This window comes from Leucoraja erinacea, chromosome 20 (assembly GCF_028641065.1).
Source record: "Leucoraja erinacea ecotype New England chromosome 20, Leri_hhj_1, whole genome shotgun sequence".
In the NCBI taxonomy this organism is placed as follows: Eukaryota; Metazoa; Chordata; class Chondrichthyes; order Rajiformes; family Rajidae; genus Leucoraja; species Leucoraja erinaceus.
The window spans coordinates 4,592,189-4,611,236 of NC_073396.1; the positions used below are offsets into that span (position 1 = coordinate 4,592,189).

At 44.0% G+C, this 19,048-nt stretch overlaps 1 protein-coding gene and 1 long non-coding RNA gene across 2 annotated transcripts; both read left to right on the top strand.

Annotated features, from left to right (window-relative positions):
- Nucleotides 1-490: 490 nt before the first annotated feature.
- LOC129706658 (uncharacterized) lies at nucleotides 491-6,975 on the top strand. Its single transcript, XR_008725084.1, has 4 exons — nucleotides 491-695; nucleotides 4,305-4,404; nucleotides 5,261-5,292; nucleotides 6,353-6,975. It is a non-coding gene; the product is annotated as an uncharacterized LOC129706658 (long non-coding RNA).
- Nucleotides 6,976-8,050: 1,075 nt separating this feature from the next.
- On the top strand, nucleotides 8,051-18,830 carry LOC129706659 (mesothelin-like protein). The gene is made up of 7 exons (XM_055651045.1): nucleotides 8,051-8,222; nucleotides 10,490-10,636; nucleotides 12,063-12,196; nucleotides 13,663-13,796; nucleotides 13,908-14,002; nucleotides 16,308-16,494; nucleotides 17,457-18,830. The coding sequence occupies exons 1-7, from the start codon at nucleotides 8,208-8,210 to the stop codon at nucleotides 17,543-17,545; spliced, it is 801 nt and encodes a 266-aa protein (XP_055507020.1). The 5' UTR covers nucleotides 8,051-8,207; the 3' UTR covers nucleotides 17,546-18,830.
- The last annotated feature ends 218 nt before the right edge of the window (nucleotides 18,831-19,048 follow it).

Sequence of the window (19,048 nt, forward strand, 5' to 3'; positions counted from 1 at the left end):
CGTACCTGTCTAATTGTTTCTTAAATGTTGCAGTAGTCCCTGACTCACCTACCTCCTCCGGCAGCTCGTTCCATACACCCACCATCCTTTGTCTGATAAAGTTACCCCTCTGGTTTTTATTAAGTCTTTTCCCTTCACTTTAAACCTATGTGTTCTGGTCCTCGATTCCCTACTCTGGGCAAAAGTGCAGAATGCAATTCGCAGCAAAACTGCACAAGAGTTACAGAGACTTAAGCCCAATTTCTGCAATGATCAATGGGAGAGTAATGCAATAGACACAGGTTGAATAAACCAATGCTTTACGAAGTAGTTTTGTTGATCTGGTAAAAGGGTGGCTCACTGCACAAGAGACTTATGTAAAACACATGTGACTTGCTGCAGGGACTAATGAAGAAAGTAATAAAAAAAGAATAACCTTTTAGAAAGGAATCTGAAGAATGTTTGCTTACACACTTTGCACTGAGGTCTGAGCAGTTGGTGAAAATACCATTAACCTGAGTACGAACTACCGAACCAGATGTTGATGTCAGGAGCACTGACGGTCCTCCTTTTTTAGAATTACGTTACCTCACACGCAAATGCCACACCTGGATTTCAGCATAAAAATGAGCTGTCGCTGGTGGCCTGATATAAATAGTCAGTGCCCTTCTTGTTGATCAGTTCAGCAGTGCTCTGGTGCTTTCACACGACTTGAGGTGAGTTTTCATAATTTGGAAATGGTCTCTCAGATTTAAAATATAAACAAAAATAAGGCAGAATTGATTTTGAGATATCAATGTAGCTTTCTCATTGATGCCAGGTGCACAACTGCATTCTAGCTTCATGTTGAATTTCATACAAAATGAAGCAAAGTGCTGGAATTACTCAGCCCCGTCAAGGAGAGAGAAACAATCAATATTTTTCCTCAGCAGTCTATTGAAAAGCTCTAGTTTCGTCCTGCCACAATGCTGAGTAGTTAGAGGAGTTTGTTTTCACTTGACATTTACAACATCTGCAGTCTTGTTGCAGTATATTTTACATACTTGTAAAATGTGTTTTTATTAATTTAGTTTACTTTAGTTTGATTTATTTTTGTCATTTGTACCGAGATGCAATGAAAAGCATCAGTTTGGGTGATTTACATTTAATTTTAATTGTTAATTTACAGGTTTTGAACGTTTTCTAGTGTTTTTAATAATTTCATTTTGAAAACCATATTCAATAATTTCTTTGGGATTTACAATTGGAAGGTCCTATTTTGTGCAGAGCTTCACAAAATCCCATCTTCCAACCTACCTGATAGTGGATTTTGTCTTTTTCTCTGGAACTGCAATGCTACAATCCTATAAACTATACTTTGCACTCCAGTATTTTTCTCTTTGCATTAACTGTTGTACTTGCGTATGGTTTGATTGTATAGACTGTGCGGTATGATTTGATTTAATTAGGTAGCATGCAAAACAAGCCTTCACAGTGTATCTCTGTAGACATGATGATAACAAATATCAACAGTCAAGTTGGTTCCCGGCTTTTTGTGGAGGTTCTTGGTGAGGTATTGGTCACGGTATAGGCAAGTTTTGTAGATGCAAGACATTGGCAAAAGCAACTAGATGGATGGATAAAGGGTGGCCAACATTGACTTTTCTCTGCTGTTGCAACTTATGATCAATTGGCTAAATTGGTCTTCATGTGCCAACTTACTTTTATAAAAAATACTGACAGATTAGGAAATGGTGATAGTCGCAAAATGCTGGAGTAACCCAGCGGGACAGGCAGCATCTCTGGATAGAGTGGTCTTGACTCGAAACGTCACCCATTCCTTCTATCCAGAGATGCTGCCTGTCCCGCTGAGTTACTCCAGCATTTTGTGTCTATCTTGGGTTTAAATCAGCATCTGCAGTTCCTTCCGACAAGATTAGGAAATTATGTTTACTGGGACCTGTTTTTCCTTTTCCGCAAAGTTGACATGCAGGTACAGCAGTCAGGAATGCGAATGATTTGCCGGCTTTTATAACAAAGGAATTTGAGTACTTGAATAAGTACCGGTATGTGTATGTCTAACAACAATTATAATGTTTTTAAGAAGGAACTGCAGATGCTGAAAAATCGAAGGTACACATAAATGCTGGAGAAACTCAGCGGGTGCAGCAGCATCTATGGAGCGAAGGAAATAGGCAACGTTTCGGGACGAAACCCGAAAGGGTTTCGGCCCGAAACGTTACCTATTTCCTTAGGTCTGAAGAAGGGTTTCTCTAAGAATGGGTTGCCTGAAGTTGCCTATTTCCTTAGGTTTGAAGAAGGGTTTCGGCCCGAAACGTTGCCTATTTCCTTCGCTCCAAAAATGCTGCTGCACCCGCTGAGTTTCTCCAGCATTTTTGTGTACCAACAATTATAATGGGTTTTGCTGAGATTGCACTTGGTGTAATGGGCTGTTTTAGAATCCCTGCCAATAAAATAACATAATTGCTTCAGAGGGAGTACAACCAGACTGTAATTTGATGAATAAGGAATGATTGAGTCGAGTTGAAAAGAATGAAGAGATCTCGTCAAATCTTAGAAAATTCTAAGAAGGCTTATTGGGCGAGGCTTACGGAGGGTCAAGGGTATGAAATCTAGAATTAGAGACCGTGCTTTCAGAAAAGAGAACAGAGATGACGATAAACTTCTCTCAGGCGGCGGTGACTTTGGTATTGTCCAAATCTGTTGGCTGCGAAGGTGTTAGTCATTTTGAGTTTATTGAAATCAGAGATTGATATATTTCTAGAAAATAAGAAAATTAAGAGTTACTGCAGGAAATATAGTGGGAAGTCAGGCATGATCTTTATGAATGGTGGAGCAGGGGCCAGATGAGAGCTACAGAATTGTACAATTATATTTTTTTCATTTTGTTAATTCAAACCCATCAATTTGCTCACCAGGACTAATGAAAAATAGACCTTGTTAGTTTGTCAAAGAGGTTGGGACATTGCACTACTGAGAACAGGCATGCACTAATTGTTGATTTGTATTTAATATGTATTTCTGGTCTGAATAAGCTTCATCGGACTTCAATGTTAGATCTTGCACTAACAGTTTTATCATTTATCTGTGCATTTTGGACGACTTGATTGTAATCGTGAATAGTCTTTTCTTTGACTGGATAGTACCCAAATAAAAGCTTTTCACTGTACCTCGGTACACATGACAAAACTAAACTAAACTGAACTAAACTAAATCAATAAGCATGAAATCTGTAGCAGATACCCTTGTCATTTTTTAATTAAACTACATTAATATCACCAGAAGGAATATCAGTTTAGATACACCCTCTGCATCAGGGATTCCCTCCGATATTGTCTCAGTAAATACTGAAATGCACAGTTAAGGCTCCAAAGAGTTCAGACGCCTGATTACATTATGAACATGTGCCTACAAATATTGCCTTAGATTTACAATATATTTAATCAATTATTGACCCCCCCATTACCAACGCGTCATTAAGACTGCTGAGAGGATCACTGGCATCCAGCTCCCCAGACTGGAGGACATCTAACGGACCCGCTGCATCCGGAGGGTCAAGGGCATCATTAGAGACAGCACACACCCTGGACACTGCCTCTTCACCCCCCTGCCCTCAGGAAGACGATACAGGACACTGAGCGCCCGCACGACAAGACTAAAAAACAGCTTCTACCATAGAGCTGTGACACTACTGAACTCTATCCCCCTCCCACACTGATTCCCCCCCTCTCTCTCACACACCCGCCCATACTCCTATGTTTATAGACTAATTTTTTAATAGTTCTTTTTTAAAGGTATTTTTATACTCATATTCCTGTGCAGCTGGAGGACTGCTCCAACAAAATTTTGTTGTCTTGTACAATGACAATAAAGATTATTATTATTATTTTGCCATTACCTTCAGTCTCTTTCAGCTGAGAAAAGGTGCTGGTAAAGAAAGGCAAGGTGCTGGCAACGTGGCAACACTCAGCTGAAGCTTGGAGTTTCTGAATGCTGGAGTAACTCAGCGGGTCAGGCAGCATCCCTGGAGAACATGGAGTTGACGTTTCGGGTTGACTCGAAACATCACCCATCCATGTTCGCCAGCGATGCTGCCTGACCCACTGAGTTACTCCTGCACTTTCATAATCATAATCATAATAGTAATTTATTAGCCAAGTATGCTTTGCAGCATACGAGGAATTTGTCTCCATTTGTGTATAAACTTGCATGTGCAGTTCGTTGCTTACATGAATAGTTTCTCAGGCTGCTTTCTGTTGATCTGTTAAGGATATTTCCATTTCACTCGTCCATCTGATAATCACAGTTCTTTTGTCTTCTTGCAGGATTTTGTTTTCTATTTGTATCGCCTTGAACAAGCAAAAACGAAGACAACAATGTTGCCCAATTCCAACGCAATGAACGCAATGTCAACTATCGCCATCGGTACGCCAGACCTTTCAGTTCCTCTTGTTCAATCTCAGAAGATATCAGCCGCCCAATGCGAATTCTAACCGTGAAGAATGCTAAAATATAAACAATGCATTCTCGTTTCTGTAGCGGAGTCTGCCAGGTACCTTAGTCCAGGGTTCTTGAGCAACAGTATCCAACTCCCAGGTTATCCGCTGCCTGGGCTTCAGCGGGTAGCAGTGCACCTCGCCCCTGAAGCATAACAACCGCACTTGACCTCCCACAGCAGGGAGACCCAAGGAACTGCAGATGCTGGAACCTTGAGTAAAACACAAAGTGCTGGAGGAACTCAGCGGGTTAGGCAACACCTGTGATGGGGAGCGAGTCAGTGACGTTTCTGGTCAGGGCCCTTCTTCAGACTGATTGTAGTAGGGAGGAGAAAGGTGGAAAAGAGGGGGGGGGGGGGCAAGTGACAGGTGGTCATAGGTGAGGAGTTATTAATGGCAGTGGTGCGGATTGAGGCTGGAGGTGAAAAGGATACAAAGAGATGTCACATAATGAGATTAGAGGAGTGAAGTGTAAAGCCAAAGGGTGAGAGATGGGTGGGAGGTGCAGGAAAACTGGTTCCATGCAGTGAATCCCCAGATCCAATGCTGCTGCTCAATGTCCAAATGCTAATGAAATAGAGTCCTGCCCAAATGAATACTCCTCACCGAGAAATGTTGGAATGCTGACAACTCAAGGCGGGCACAGCTCATAGACCAACGCCCCTGCGATCTCAACTTCTTAGCTCCTGTGTGCATGCTTAATTACTGAGACACGGGGTGGGTCTGCTTTGTTGATCAGGCGATCAATGGGATTTTAATCTAACCATCTCATATTTGTTTTGCAGGTTTGTTTCTGATTGCAACGAATCTCCAACTGGTAAGAGACATTTCACAATAAACAAAAAATATATTTATTTTCTTAAATGTTGATGCTGGAAATCTGAAATAAAAACAGGGTGTGGCTGAGTGGTGGAAACTGAGGGGAGTTGACCATAAGCATGGGAATGAATGTAGGCTTGGTGTGAATGGGCAGTTGAAGGCCATCACGGACTCAAGGTGCTCCATTTTGCCACCCCTCACTAAAACTTGACATCACCACAAATCGGTGATGGATATCATCACCACCAGAAGCAGTCTGATGGAAATGATCATACAACATCTAATGAGAGGTGTGAAAGGCAATGGGGATACATGAAACATAGGTTTAATGCCCTGACCCTGTCTGGAAACTCAATCAACTTCATGAAAGGATTTCGGTGGGGTTACCTCCTGGCTGTGAAAGGCTTGGTCTTCCACCAGAGATCATCACAACTAATCTCAGGCCGGACCTGATCTTGTGGTCAACCACACAGAAGTCCCTGGACATCGTGGAGTTAACTGTGCCCTGGGAGGCTGTAGTTGGCGAGGAGCATGAACGCAAGTGTCTGAAGTATTCAGACTTAGCAGCCGAGGGAAGCACTACCCTGGTGCTCCCTGTAGTGGTTGGTTGTGGAGGGTTTGTAGCCATGTCAACAACCAGGCTCCTGAAGGGGATGGGAGTTCGAGGACAAGCCGCCAGGCCGCTGTCAGAGGCTGCCGAGTGAAGCAGCAACTGGCTGTGGCTGAAGAGGAAGGACTCCAACTGGGCTGCAAAATGACCAGCAAGAGGGGTAACACGGAGGGGAGCGCACCTGAGATGCCAGGTGATGCTGTTGAGCCCTCTGGAGGTGTCGTGGGCCTATCAACAAAACACCAAGGGAGGAGGGTGCCCACCTGATCACCCCAATGAAATCTTTACCCCTACCCCCACTCAAGATATTAAGAAGGTGCCAATTATAGTAGGGATTGTAATATCGAGTCCTATAAGCTCAACTAAAAGCATTGGTGATTTGTGTTGTCTCTATTGAGTTTTCTGTAACACATAACGAAAATTAAAGGAATATAATTTTCCTTTGCAGAGCTTCAGTGAGCACCATTCACAGGGTCGTGATCTGATTGAAATTCACAGAAGATACAAACGCGAAACTAGTAAGTGCACAGCGCCATGGTAAAATATTTACTGATCTGGACTTGGGAGGATGTACAAGTTCAGTTTGAAGGAATGTCATGAAAAACAATAATCTCATGACCTGTTAATGATCAGCCATGATCATATTGAATGGGGGTGCAGGCTCGAAGGGTCGAATGGCCTACTCCTGCACCTATTTTCTATGTTTTCTCTCCGCCTTCAGTTCTTCATTGGTGGATTGCTGTTCCAGAGCCCTCTCTCCCATGTGGAAGTGTCTTGTAGGAACTGGGGTCTCCCATAACCAAGCAGGTTGTTCTCTGTTGAGGGGCAATGGCTTTTCACTAATGTTGATGAAGCAGTCCTTAACCCACCACCCTTACATTACCTCACCTAAGAAGTATTTTCCCAATCACCGAGTCACACAGCACGGAAATAAGCCCAAGTTGTCCATGATGCCCCATCAAAGCTAGTCCCATTTACCTGCGTTTGGCCCATATCCCTGTAAACCTTTCCTTCTTATCTTGGTGATTCCTAAAACAATTCACATATTTACAATGGGCCCAATGACTTTTGAAGGTAGAACTATTACAATCACTATTTGTACTATTCCTTTATATCGGCGAGACCAAGTACTCTTTCCCTTCTTTCATACACTCATCTTCCATTCCTGAGCCCCCCCCCCCCATTTCCCTTTTATCCCCCTCCTCCTTTTATCCACATCTCTCCCCCTGGCTTTATATTTCACTCCTCTCCTTTCCTGATCTCTCCTTTGGCCTTCATCTCATCTCTAGCCTTTGTCCACCCATGTACCAGTCCAAGCCCTCTCACCTGTACCTACCTGCCAAGGTTTGTCCCAACACCAAACCTCTCTTCTCCAGCTTTCTTCCCTCCCCCCTACTCCAATCAGTCTGAGGAAGGGTCCTTACCCAAAATGTTGTCCGCCCATTTCCCACCACAGATGCTGCCTGCGTGACTCGCTGAGTTTCTCCAGCACTCTGTTTGTTGCTGAGCAAACCAGCAGCTCTTGTGCTTCCTCTGTTTATGTTCATTTAAATCAAATCACAAGCAAAACAGAATAATAGCACCTGACTACATTAAATTACTTTTTGATGGTTGGAGCTATCCAATCTCATTCATACCCATTTTTAAAGATAGACACAAAATGCTGGAGTAACTCAGCAGGACAGGCAGCAGCATCTCTGGAGAGAAGGAATGGGTGACGTTTCGGGTCGAGACATCTTCTTCCTCACCGATTCCTTCTCCACAGAGATGCTGCTGCCTGTCCCGCTGAGTTACTCCAGCATTTTGTGTCTACCTTCGGTGTAAACCACCATAATGGTATTCGGACACACTGATCTGTTCTGTAGTCAATGCCTACTATGTTCTGTTGTGCTGAAGCAAAGCAAGAATTTCATTGTCCTATCAGGGACACATGACAATAAACTCTCTTGAACTTGAACTTGGTCTGCAGTTCTTTCCAACACTTGTTACAATTAATCTTTGCATTACTGTATGCACTTTCAGTGAAATATTAAAATTAATCAAGATAGTCTGGTTTTCGTACTGGTTTTATCCGTTACTTTCCGCTTTGGTGCTTATTTCACACAAGGAATGTGTTTACTTCCACAGCTTGCCAAACATTGGCAAAACAGAAATAACAGAAAGTGATACCACCAAGGTTCACCCTGCCGGCGATATATACAGCAGTAGAACTTGATGCCTGCTTGAGCAACTCGTTGCTGGAAAGAAACCTTACTCAACTGGGACTTATAGCTTTTGGCAGAGATCAACTGCTAGTTTTAGTGATGAAACTCAGACAGGTAGGTCTGCTTGATATAAAAATTAGCACGTCCTGTTGAATATACTCAGTGCCAGTCTCAGTTTATTGTCACGTGTGCCGAGGTGCAGTGAAAAGCTTTTGTTGCCTGCTATCCAGTCAGTGGAAAGACAATACATGATTACAATCGAGCCACTCACAGTGTATTGATACATGGTAAGGGGATAACGTTTAGTGCAAGGTAACGCCTGCAACGTCTGATGCATCATAGGCAACTCATTTCTTAAAATTAATAATCAATGGGTTAGAAATCGAATTAAATCGCAATGCACCATCAAAGTACACCTTAAAGAGTAGTTCCATTCAGTTTAAGAAGGAACTGCAGATGCTGGAAAATCGGAGGTATGCAAAAATGCTGGAGAAACTCAGCGGGTGCAGCAGCATCTATGGAGCGAAGGAAATAGGCAACGTTTCGTCCCGAAACGTTGCCTATTTCCTTCGCTCCATAGATGCTGCTGCACCCGCTGAGTTTCTCCAGCATTTTTGTGTACCAACAATTCTAATGGGTTTTGCTGAGATTGCACTTGGTGTAATGGGCTGTTTTAGAATCCCTGCCAATGAAAGCACATAATTGCAAAATCCATTATAATTGTTGGTACACAAAAATGCTGGAGAAACTCAGCGGGTGCAGCAGCATCTATGGAGCGAAGGAAATGGGCAACGTTTCGTCCCGAAACGTTGCCTATTTCCTTCGCTCCATAGATGTTGCTGCACCCACTGAGTTTCTCCAGCATTTTTGTGTACGTTCCATTCAGTTTGTCAGCTCAATTGCTCTTTTGGCTTGCCTGGATCTTTAGGTAAGTAGTTGTTGGATTGAGCGTTTTAACTTGAGATTCCATAAAATATCCAAAGATGGGGCATAGAATGCAAAGAAATGGTCACTAAATGCCTCAAATGTCATTTGTTGTCGTGGAAAGTTGCATTATTATACTCGATACAAGTTAAAGATGTTGCCTTGGGTACTCGCATGCTCCCCAGTTATATGCTTGATTTTTTTTGTTGGTTACGCCAAACGGAACTTGTTTCAAATGTGCACAGGGACCATTCCCCGGCTCCTTCTGTGCTACCTCAACAACTGCATTGGTGCACTCTCCAGCACCCACCCGTGCACAGCTCATTGACTTCATCAACTTTGCCACTAACTTCCACCCAGGACTCAAATTCACTTGAACTATCTTTCGCATCTCTTTCCCCGTTTTTGATCTCGTCTCTGTCCCCATCACAGGGGGCAAACTATCGAATGACAGCTACGACAAACCCACCGACCCCCGCCGTTACCTCGAGTGCACCTCCTCTTGCAAGGATGCCAGCCCCAATTCTCTATTTCTGTCTCTGCTCCCAATATGAGGCTTTTTGGTGACCAGCGTGTCAGGGGTAATGAGGAGAAGGCAGGAGAATGGGGTTAAGAGGGAAAGACAGACGTAGGCATGATGGGCCGAATGGCCTAATTCTGCTCCTGTAACTTATGAACCTGCATCTCCTCTGTATCCTGGAATTCTGCTCCAACCCAGAGTTGCCCCGATCCTCACCAGTCTTCACATCCAACACATCATTTTCCGACATTTTTGCCACTTTCAGCGTAATCCCACCACCAGTCGCCTTGATAAAGAAAGCACAGCCCCGTCACATATTTAGCAGCAAAGGAATTGCAGAAAACTGGAAATATAAATATATATATATTGGAATTTACTAACCGTAAACTATTTTGGGATTCCTGGGATGTCAGGATTTTCATATGAAGAAAGACTGGATAGACTCGGCTTGTACTCGCTAGAATTTAGAAGATTGAGGGGGGATCTTATAGAAACTTACAAAATTCTTAAGGGGTTGGACAGGCTAGATGCAGGAAGATTGTTCCCGATGTTGGGGAAGTCCAGAACAAGGGGTCACAGTTTAAGAATAAAGGGGAAATCCTTTAGGACTGAGATGAGAAAAACATTTTTTACACAGAGAATGGAATGGAATTCTCTGCCACAGAAGGCAGTTGAAGCCAGTTCATTGGCTATATTTAAGAGGGAGTTAGATGTGGCCCTTGTGGCTAAAGGGATCAGGCGGTATGGAGAGAAGGCAGGTACGGGATACTGAGTTGGATGTTCAGCCATGATCATATTGAATGACGGTGCAGGCTCGAAGGGCCGAATGACCTACTCCTGCACCTATTTTCTATGTTTCTATGTCCATATTGGTAGATGTGACAATAAACAGACCTTTGAACCTTTAAACTGACTACAATTTAAATTTTTGAAACAGATTTACCCCGGTGGACTACCGGAGGAGGCGATACGTAAACTGGGATTCATTATCACTGTATATGAACCTGAGGAACTTATCACCTGGAACATAACTATGCCAAGTACCCTTATACTTGTGCTGAGAAACAGCCCAAACATGAACACGGTACGGTTGATAATAATTTTTACTCCGGCTATCCAAGTAATCATCCTCTTTAAATACCGGGTGAGGGGCTGTAAATCTAGCATTAAAATAGAATTTATTATCGGGTACAATTCTTGGTTAAACCTTCTTAGATTTTAGATTTGGAGATACAGAAAGGAAACCGGTCCTTCGGCCCACCGAGTCCGTATCGAGCAGTGATCCCCGTAAACAAGCACGATCCCACACACTATCCCAACGACTTACAAGTTTTTTTTTACCTAAGCCAATTATCCTACAAACCTGTACGTCTTTGGAATATGGGAGAAAGCACCTGGAGACAACTCAAGCGATCACAGGGAGAACGTACAAACTGTGTACAGGCAGCACCCGTGGTCAGGATAGAACCCAGCTCACTGGCGCTGTAAGGCAGCAACTCTACCGCTGCACCACTGTGCCGCACTCGTCTTCTTCAGGTGCATTAAATCATCTCCTCTGACGGAAGAGGGATCCATTCTCGTTCCCTATATTATTATGTCGACGTGACGCCCGTACGGTTGTGAGTAATCACTCAAAGACCCGCACCTTTTTCTGGTCGCCGCTGGATTTTCAACGCGTTGACCATTTTCGGCGACCTGCCGCGACTATGACGGGTGCTGGCAAGCAGCCGAAGAAATCGCGTGACTGGTACAGGCCCAACACAATTCACACTGATAGTTTCAGCCACAGAGTTACTAGATTTTCTGAAGGAGGCACTTTATTTCTGAAGAAGTAAATGTGCAGATTATGAAGCTCACTTTCAGATTCAGCCACAGATGTACAGTTGGAGTACCTCCCAGTGCAGCTGTGACACCCTGACATATTTTGTAATGCAATTAAAAAAATGTGAAAAGTGTGCGAGAACTTAGAAAACAAAGTAAGTAGAACATTAGAACAGTGGCACAGCTGCCTTACGGCACCAGAGTACCAGGTTCTATCCCCAGCTCGGGTGCTCTCCGTGTGGTGTTTGCAAGCTCCCACTGTGACCGCGTTTTTTTACTCCAGCTACGTCCCACTTCCCAAAGGCGTGCGGGTTTGGAAGCTAATTGGCCCTCTGTAAATTACCCTTAGTGTGTAGGAAGCGGATGAGAAAGTGGGCGAACAGAACTGCGCTAAAAAAACCTGCCCCGCACATCTCCTTTAAACTTCACCCCTCACACCTTAAAGCTATGCCCTCTAGCATTTGACATTGTCCTCCTGGGAAATGGGTTCTGAGTGTCTCCCCTATCATTTTATATGGTCTCCCCGCAACCTCCAGCATTCCAGAGAAATGTGGTGACCAGAGGGTGGCAGGGACCCGGTGGGCCGAAGGGCCTGTATCTGTGCTGTATCTCCATAACTAAAACTAAGTCTTCACTATGTCTAATCACTACAACTAATAATCTGAAGATACATTTTTTTTTCCTTTCAGACAGGAACAGTTCTTCAGAATTACCTGGGGCGATCTGGACCTCTGACTGCAGCTGTGTTGACTGAGATTAATGGTCCAGTTTTGTGTAGTCTGAGTGAAGCGAATCTGCGAACCATTGCTCCTGAGGAACTGAGGTGAGTGTTGAATTTAGACTGTAGGCTTTAGTGCAGAAACAGGCCCTTCGGCCCAGCGAGTCCATGCTGACCAATGATTACCCTGTACGCTAACACAATGGGGTTGGTGAATGGGGTTGAGAAAGAAAGATATATCAGCTGTGATTGAATGATGGAGTAGACTTGATGGGCCGAATGGCCTAATTCTGCTCCTACAGCTTATGAACTATCCTACACACCAATTTACGATGTTTCCGAAGCCCAATTTACCTGCAGATCTGTACTTCTTTGGAATGTGGGAGGAAACCAGAGCACCTGGAGAAAACCCACTCGCTCACAGGGAGAATGTACAAACTCCGTACAGGCAACACCCATGGGCAGGTTGAAACCCGGATCTGTGGCGCAGTAAGGCAGTATCTGTACTGCTGCGTCACCGTGCCGCCCTTATGCTGCTGTGGCGAGTTGTTTAGACTACCCTGCCAACCTGTTCTTTCAGCTAAAAATACTGTATAGAAAGTTTTATGGCCATCAATTGAAGGCAGTGCAATAAATGGGAGAATACCACCTGGGTCTAACTGATAGGGCCAATAATCAGCTGAGCTGAATGATCAGAGGTGTCACATTGGATGTGTGGTAAAAGGACACAACCTGCTGCCACGGGCAGATTTGGAATGTCCCCCCCCCCCCCCCCCCCCCCCCCCCCCCCCCCCCGGACACCCACCCCGGACACTCCTTCCCCCAGAAAAATTGCACCATTGCTAATGTATGTACATATATATATATTCCTGTTCCATTATTCTATGTTCGCTCTTCTGGGTGAGGTGCTAACTTCATTTCGTTGTCTCTGTACTGTACACTGCACAATGACAATAAAGATTGAATCTGAATCTGAAGAGCATTCAATCTCCTGGTTGAATTTCCAAAAAGGTAATCTTACAAACCCATGAAAGTCAGAATAAGAATTTCCTGTTCAAATTCCTCTGGAATGCCAGAGGTTGCAGGGAGACCTGATATTAGTTTATAAAACTATAAGAGGCACAAATAGGGGAGACACTTGGAAACCTTTTTCCCCACGATGGAAATATCAAATACTAGAGGAAATAGCTTTGAGGTGAGACGGGGAAAGTTTAAAGGAGATGTGCGGGGTGAATTTTTTTTGCAGCGACTTGGTGCCTGGAACACACTTCTGGGGAGATGCCTGCGGCAGATACGAGTGTGGCATTTCAGTAAATTTTTGGAAAGGCACATGGATTTGTCGGGAATGGAGAGAGATGGATAATATGGAGGCAGAAAAGGGTTGGTCTTAGCATGATGTCTGGCACAGACAATGTGGGCCAAAGGGCCTGTTCCCCGTGCTCTACTATTCCGTGTTCTAGGGTGTATAAATTCAGCAGCAGGCAAATTGAATTAGTCGTTGAATTCTGGGCACTGTAGATGTGGAACAGTCTGTGTGAATCGCAATACTCATCAGCGTCATTCTTTTTCAGGAAAGCCAGCCCATTAAACATCTCCACATGCACTCAGCCCAAGAAGAACATCATCTATGGTATTGCAGCAGCTGCATTCCGAAATGAAACTGCTGATCCCACAGTCTACTATCCCTTCATCGAGCCTTATCTACGTAGGTAACATTGTAATATGGTGTGACGAATATTTGATGAACCATTCATAAAAGCTTATTTTTCTGACAATTGCAAATAACTAATTGACTGTTCTTTCTGTTCTCTTAAAGCTGGTGCACCACTATCCGCTTTACAGACTTTATCCACTCAAAATATCAACATGGATTATTCAACCTTTAGGCAGCTCAATCCAGATGTTGTGGAAGTAGGTATCAGAGGAAATCTGCAGTATTAGCTCATGTCTTATTGCATTCTCTACAAACCTGGCCTCGGAAAATAGTACTCCATATTTCCAAACCACCTGTTTTTGGTTGGGATTAGGTCATAAGGTCATGTGATAGGAGCCAAATTAGGCCGTTCGGCCCATCAAGTCTATTCCGCCATTCAATCATGGCTGATCTGGGGTGGGAGATTGCAACCTTCACGTGGTCTGTCCTGTTTCGATGAATGCAATCAACCTGGCGTGCACAATCAAATAAGATCAAATAGAGCAAGTTGTCCTACAACTTTAGGCTGTGTACGCCACGCAAGAAGAAGAAAATGGCTGATCTATCACTCCCTCCTAACCCCAATTCTGCTGCCTTCTTCCCCTGACACCTGCCCAAGATTTGGAAATGCAGTAGAAAATGTAGTTCTTAAGCTGCAAAAAAAGACCTACGGGAGGAGTTAATGATATTTGAAATAAATTAAAAATGGGACTAGGTAAGCAAAAAACTGCTATCCAGTAAATAACTGAAGGATGTCAGAAGGGAAATTGAGTTTTCAGTCATTTCCTGCTCAATTATAAAGATGGGAAGTGTGCCTAATGAGCAGCCAACTCACTGTTATTTACCTTTGTCGAACATTTACGTATGGTCCCAGTTGCTAAACATTTTAACTCTCCACTCTATGCCTTACATCACTGTTTTTAACTCCTTTCCACTGGCGAGACCAAGCATAGACTAGGCAGAGACTCTCCTTCCCATTGCCAGACTGACCGTTCTTTCCTGGGCCTCTGTGAGCCTTGCACAAACTGGAGGAACAGCACCTCTTATTCCACTTGGGTATCTTAAAACCCAACATTATTAGCTTTGAATTCTCCAATTTTACCTACAAACAACCTTTCCTTCTTGCCCCCCCCCCCCCCCCCTCCTCTTGCCCCCCCCCCCCCCCCCTCCCCCTTCCTTCCCTGTGCCTTACCTGCATTCTAACCTTCTCACCTCTTCTATCCTAATCTCACACCTTTTGTCTTTTCATCTCTGGACTTTGTCCAACTCCCCGGCAACCGCTCACCTGTATCCACCTACCCCTTGTGTAGGAAGGAACTGCAGATGCTGGTTTAAACCAAAGAGGACACAAAATGCTGGAGTAACTCAGTGGGACTCGGACTGATCGGTCTGAAGAAAGGTCTCAACCTGAAACGTCACCCATTCCTTCTCTCCAGAGATGCTGCCTGGCCCACTGAGTTACTCCAGCGTTTTGAGTCCATCTTCCACCGATCCCTTGCCAGGCTTTGTCCTGCCCCTCCCCTCTTTCAGCTCTCACCCCCACTACCACAATCCGTCTGAAGCAGGACCCCAACCTGAAACATCACCTACCCACGTTCTCCAAGATGCTGCCCGACCTGCTGAGTTACTCCAGCACTTTGTATCTTTTTTTGAAAATAAACCAGCACCTGCAATTCCTTGGTTCTCTGTTGCATCCAATTTAGATATTTCATAAAACTATTGACACAGTGCATCATCACTCTTACCATTTTGGAGAGTTGCACAATGAATAAAGTAGTGTCCAACAAAATAATACATGTAATTAAAATGGCTTAGAAAGAGTGAGCAGTGTGAGATTAGTTGGGTGAATTCAGGAAATGGAGCTACAGGGAATTGGTCACACAATTTGTTTTAAAACTAGTAACTGTCAAGTCATCAATTTGGAGTGAATAGCATATTTCCTTACCCTGTTTGTATATTTGTTGTGCTTGTTACTGGCTTGGTGATTCTTTCATTATCAGGAACAGTTTCTTCCCCTCTATCAGACTTCAGAACAGTCCTTCCATAAGCTAGGATACTGCCCGATTCACCTCTACCCCATTGCGGACATTAGACTGTCCATTCAACTGATGCGCTACAAAACTGAGACCTTCATTCTGCACTCTGTATCTTCTCCTTTACTCTATCTATTGTCCTTGAGTGTAAATTGATTGTATTTATGTATAGCATTATTTAATTTAATTTACATGTTTAATCGATAATGTTTTATTATTAATATTTAATGTTTTATGTGTCATTCCTAACTGCCACTGTATGTCACGTTGTCACTTGCGGGCGGAGCACCAAGGCAAATTGCTTGTATGTGAACACTTGGCCAATAAACGTATTCATTCATTAATTATCTGATCTGATTGGATAGCATGCAAAACAAAGCTTTTCACTGTACCTCAGAACATGTGACAACAATAACCCTAAATCTAATGACCTATGATTGTAGAACAAAGTGAAGCCATGATATTGATGTCATTTATTTATCTTTATCAGAAACTGACTGCTCCGGAACTTCGTGGTCTACTTGGAACAAATCTAGGCGCTCTTAAAACCAATGAAAGAGACTTAATCGTGCAGCGCTGGGTTAGGACACATTCGCCGTTTGAAGTGGACAGTCTGGGGGTTAATCTGGTGGGAGGACAGGAGCCTTTTGGACTTGGAAACATTCAGATCCCCATACGTAAGTCTCCTTTTGCAATTTCCTGCAGCATGCTCACAAAAGGGGGTAGAATCTAGATCAGAGGGCAGAGCATTAAAGTGAGAGGAGCAAAGTTTAACGGAGATGTGCGGGGCCAGTTTATCTTTAAACAGAGAGTGACGGGTGCCAGCAACGTGCTGCCAGCGGCCGTGGTGGACGCAGATAGGATCAAAGATTCTATAGCAGAGCTCTGCTATAGGATCTTTGGATAGGATGGTGGCGTTTCAGATGCATTTAGGCAGGTACATGGATATACAGGGAATGCAGATGCGATTGCTGTGCTTTTCTATGTAACTTAAGTGCGGCTTACAGATTTATGGGACGTTATTGAAAAATACACAGTTTAATGTTTAAAAACAGTGTCATCATTTGGGTACGATTTGAACACATACAGAGGTGAAACCTCGCAGAATCACAATCATGTACACTCACACATACACAGACAACTGTGAGGGGCACAGGGGTGCAGCAGAACAGCGGTAGCATTGCTGCCTCACAGTTCCTGAGACCCGGGTCTGATCCTGACTACGGGTCCTGTCTGTGCGGAGTTTGCACGTCCTCCCCGTGATTGTGTGCGTTTCCTACCACATTCCAAAGACGTGCGCATTTGTAGATGAATTGGCTTCTGCACATTGCCCCAAGTGTGTAGCATGCTATAGTGGGCATAACATGGACCTAGTGTGCACGGCTGATCATTGGTCAGAGTGGACTCCAGGTGGGGCGAAGGGCCTATTTCCATGCTGTATCCCTAAACCAAACTAGACCAGCTGACAAAGTTTGATGTTGGAAGATTTGAACAAATAAACCGTGAAACAAAATGATGATTTAACATCTTGGGTGTGACGTGATATTGCGAAAGATATAATTTATTTAAAAAACTGTCAATGAAATCTGAAGAAAACAAGTGGCAAATAATTACTAACAAAATGTTTTTCATTCTCCAGCGCCTTCATCTGCTTCAATGAACTGTTATAGCATCCTCCTCTCCGCATTAATAACCGCGATGGGCGTCACGTTGCCGTCCATTTTATAAACTGGCATTCAGTGCTGAAAACTGGAAAGAATCCAGGCTCCCTCCCAGATTTTAATGAAGGTTTTACAAGTGCCAAATGTACAGTGAGTTGTATATCGATTGCAATCCATTGCGGACCAGCCCGACTCCAACTTTTGAGACAAAGCTTTGCATGTGAAGCAGATGATAACGAATCAGGATTGACATTAAACACAATTTTTTCGTGAGGTAAATAATAATAATAATGTGGAATTGATGGATTTCAGCACCATGAAAGCAGGTTCAGTAACGTATGGGATAGGTAGTACAAGCAAGAACTGGGAGTGAACGGAGTGGATCTTTCTCCACGAACTACCTCATACTAAATGGGCCGAATGGCTTCTGGTGAGCATTCTGTAAAATTCCACCATTCTTTAATAGGAAGGGGGTTTAGACGCGGCACGGTGGTGCAGCAGTAGAGTTGCTGCCTTCCAGCGCCAGACGCCCAGGTTTGATCCTGACTAAGGGTGCTGCCTGTACGGAGTTTGTATGTTCTCCTTGTGACCGTGTGGGCTTCCATCGGGAGCTCCGGTTTCCCTTCACGCTCCATAGACAAACATGGTTATAGGTTAATTGGCTTTGGGGAAAATTGCAAATCATCCCTAGTGTGTAGGATAGTGCTCATGTACGTAGTGATTGCTGGTCGGGCTGGACTCAGTGGGCTGAAGGGCCTGTTTCTGTGCAGTATCTCTAAAAGGTCTAAAAGGAGGGGCAACAATGGATTGCAAGCAATTAGACAATTAAATAAAAACCAGTTTGATTACCCAAACGTGCCGTATAATCTTCATTCATTCATTCCCTGTTCTCACTGTCCCTATAACATTGCTATCTCATCTGCCACATTTTTCTTTGCTCACTCTGCCTGGAGGTTCTGTCTGGGCACATGTGCAGAGTACTTGCACTTTGATTTCACGGCATCACCATCAGCTATTTACAAACCTTGCGTGTCAAGCAAGGGGTTCAAAGGATGCCAGTGATCATGAAAACAAAATCCGTTAGGACTATAATTATTAAGGCTCAAGAAACAAATATATAGTTTAAGCACAATATCGTAAATATTTAATTCAGCACTTATCTCCCATCCCCGATCGCCTATTTCCCTTTTAACCCCCCTCATTCCGTTCCCCTCTGCCCACTTCCGCCCTTTGGATTTACATTTAATTCCTCCACTTCTCTCGTTCTCCGATACCCTTTGGTCTCCTTTCATCTCTGGCCTTTGTCACTTACTCCATCCATCTGCCATGCAACCCCCTCCCCCCCCCCCCCCACCCCCCACCCCCCACCCACCCCCCCCACCCCCCCCCCACCACCCCTCACCCATCCCACCTCTTTTCTCCAGGTTTCTTCCCCCGACCCCCTCCCCCAAACTCCAATCAGTCAGAGAAAGGGTTCCGACACAAAACATTCTCTATCCATTCCCTCCACGGATGCTGCCTGACCCTCTGAGTTGCTGCAACATTTTGTGCTTTGATCTTACGTATAATA

Bases quoted from the DNA above. Each gene is read 5' to 3' on its own strand.
- LOC129706659 (XM_055651045.1), top strand. The intron at 13,797-13,907 runs GTAGGTAACATT...GTTCTCTTAAAG, and splicing joins CTTCATCGAGCCTTATCTAC to CTGGTGCACCACTATCCGCT. The intron at 16,495-17,456 runs GTAAGTCTCCTT...TTCATTCTCCAG, and splicing joins AAACATTCAGATCCCCATAC to CGCCTTCATCTGCTTCAATG.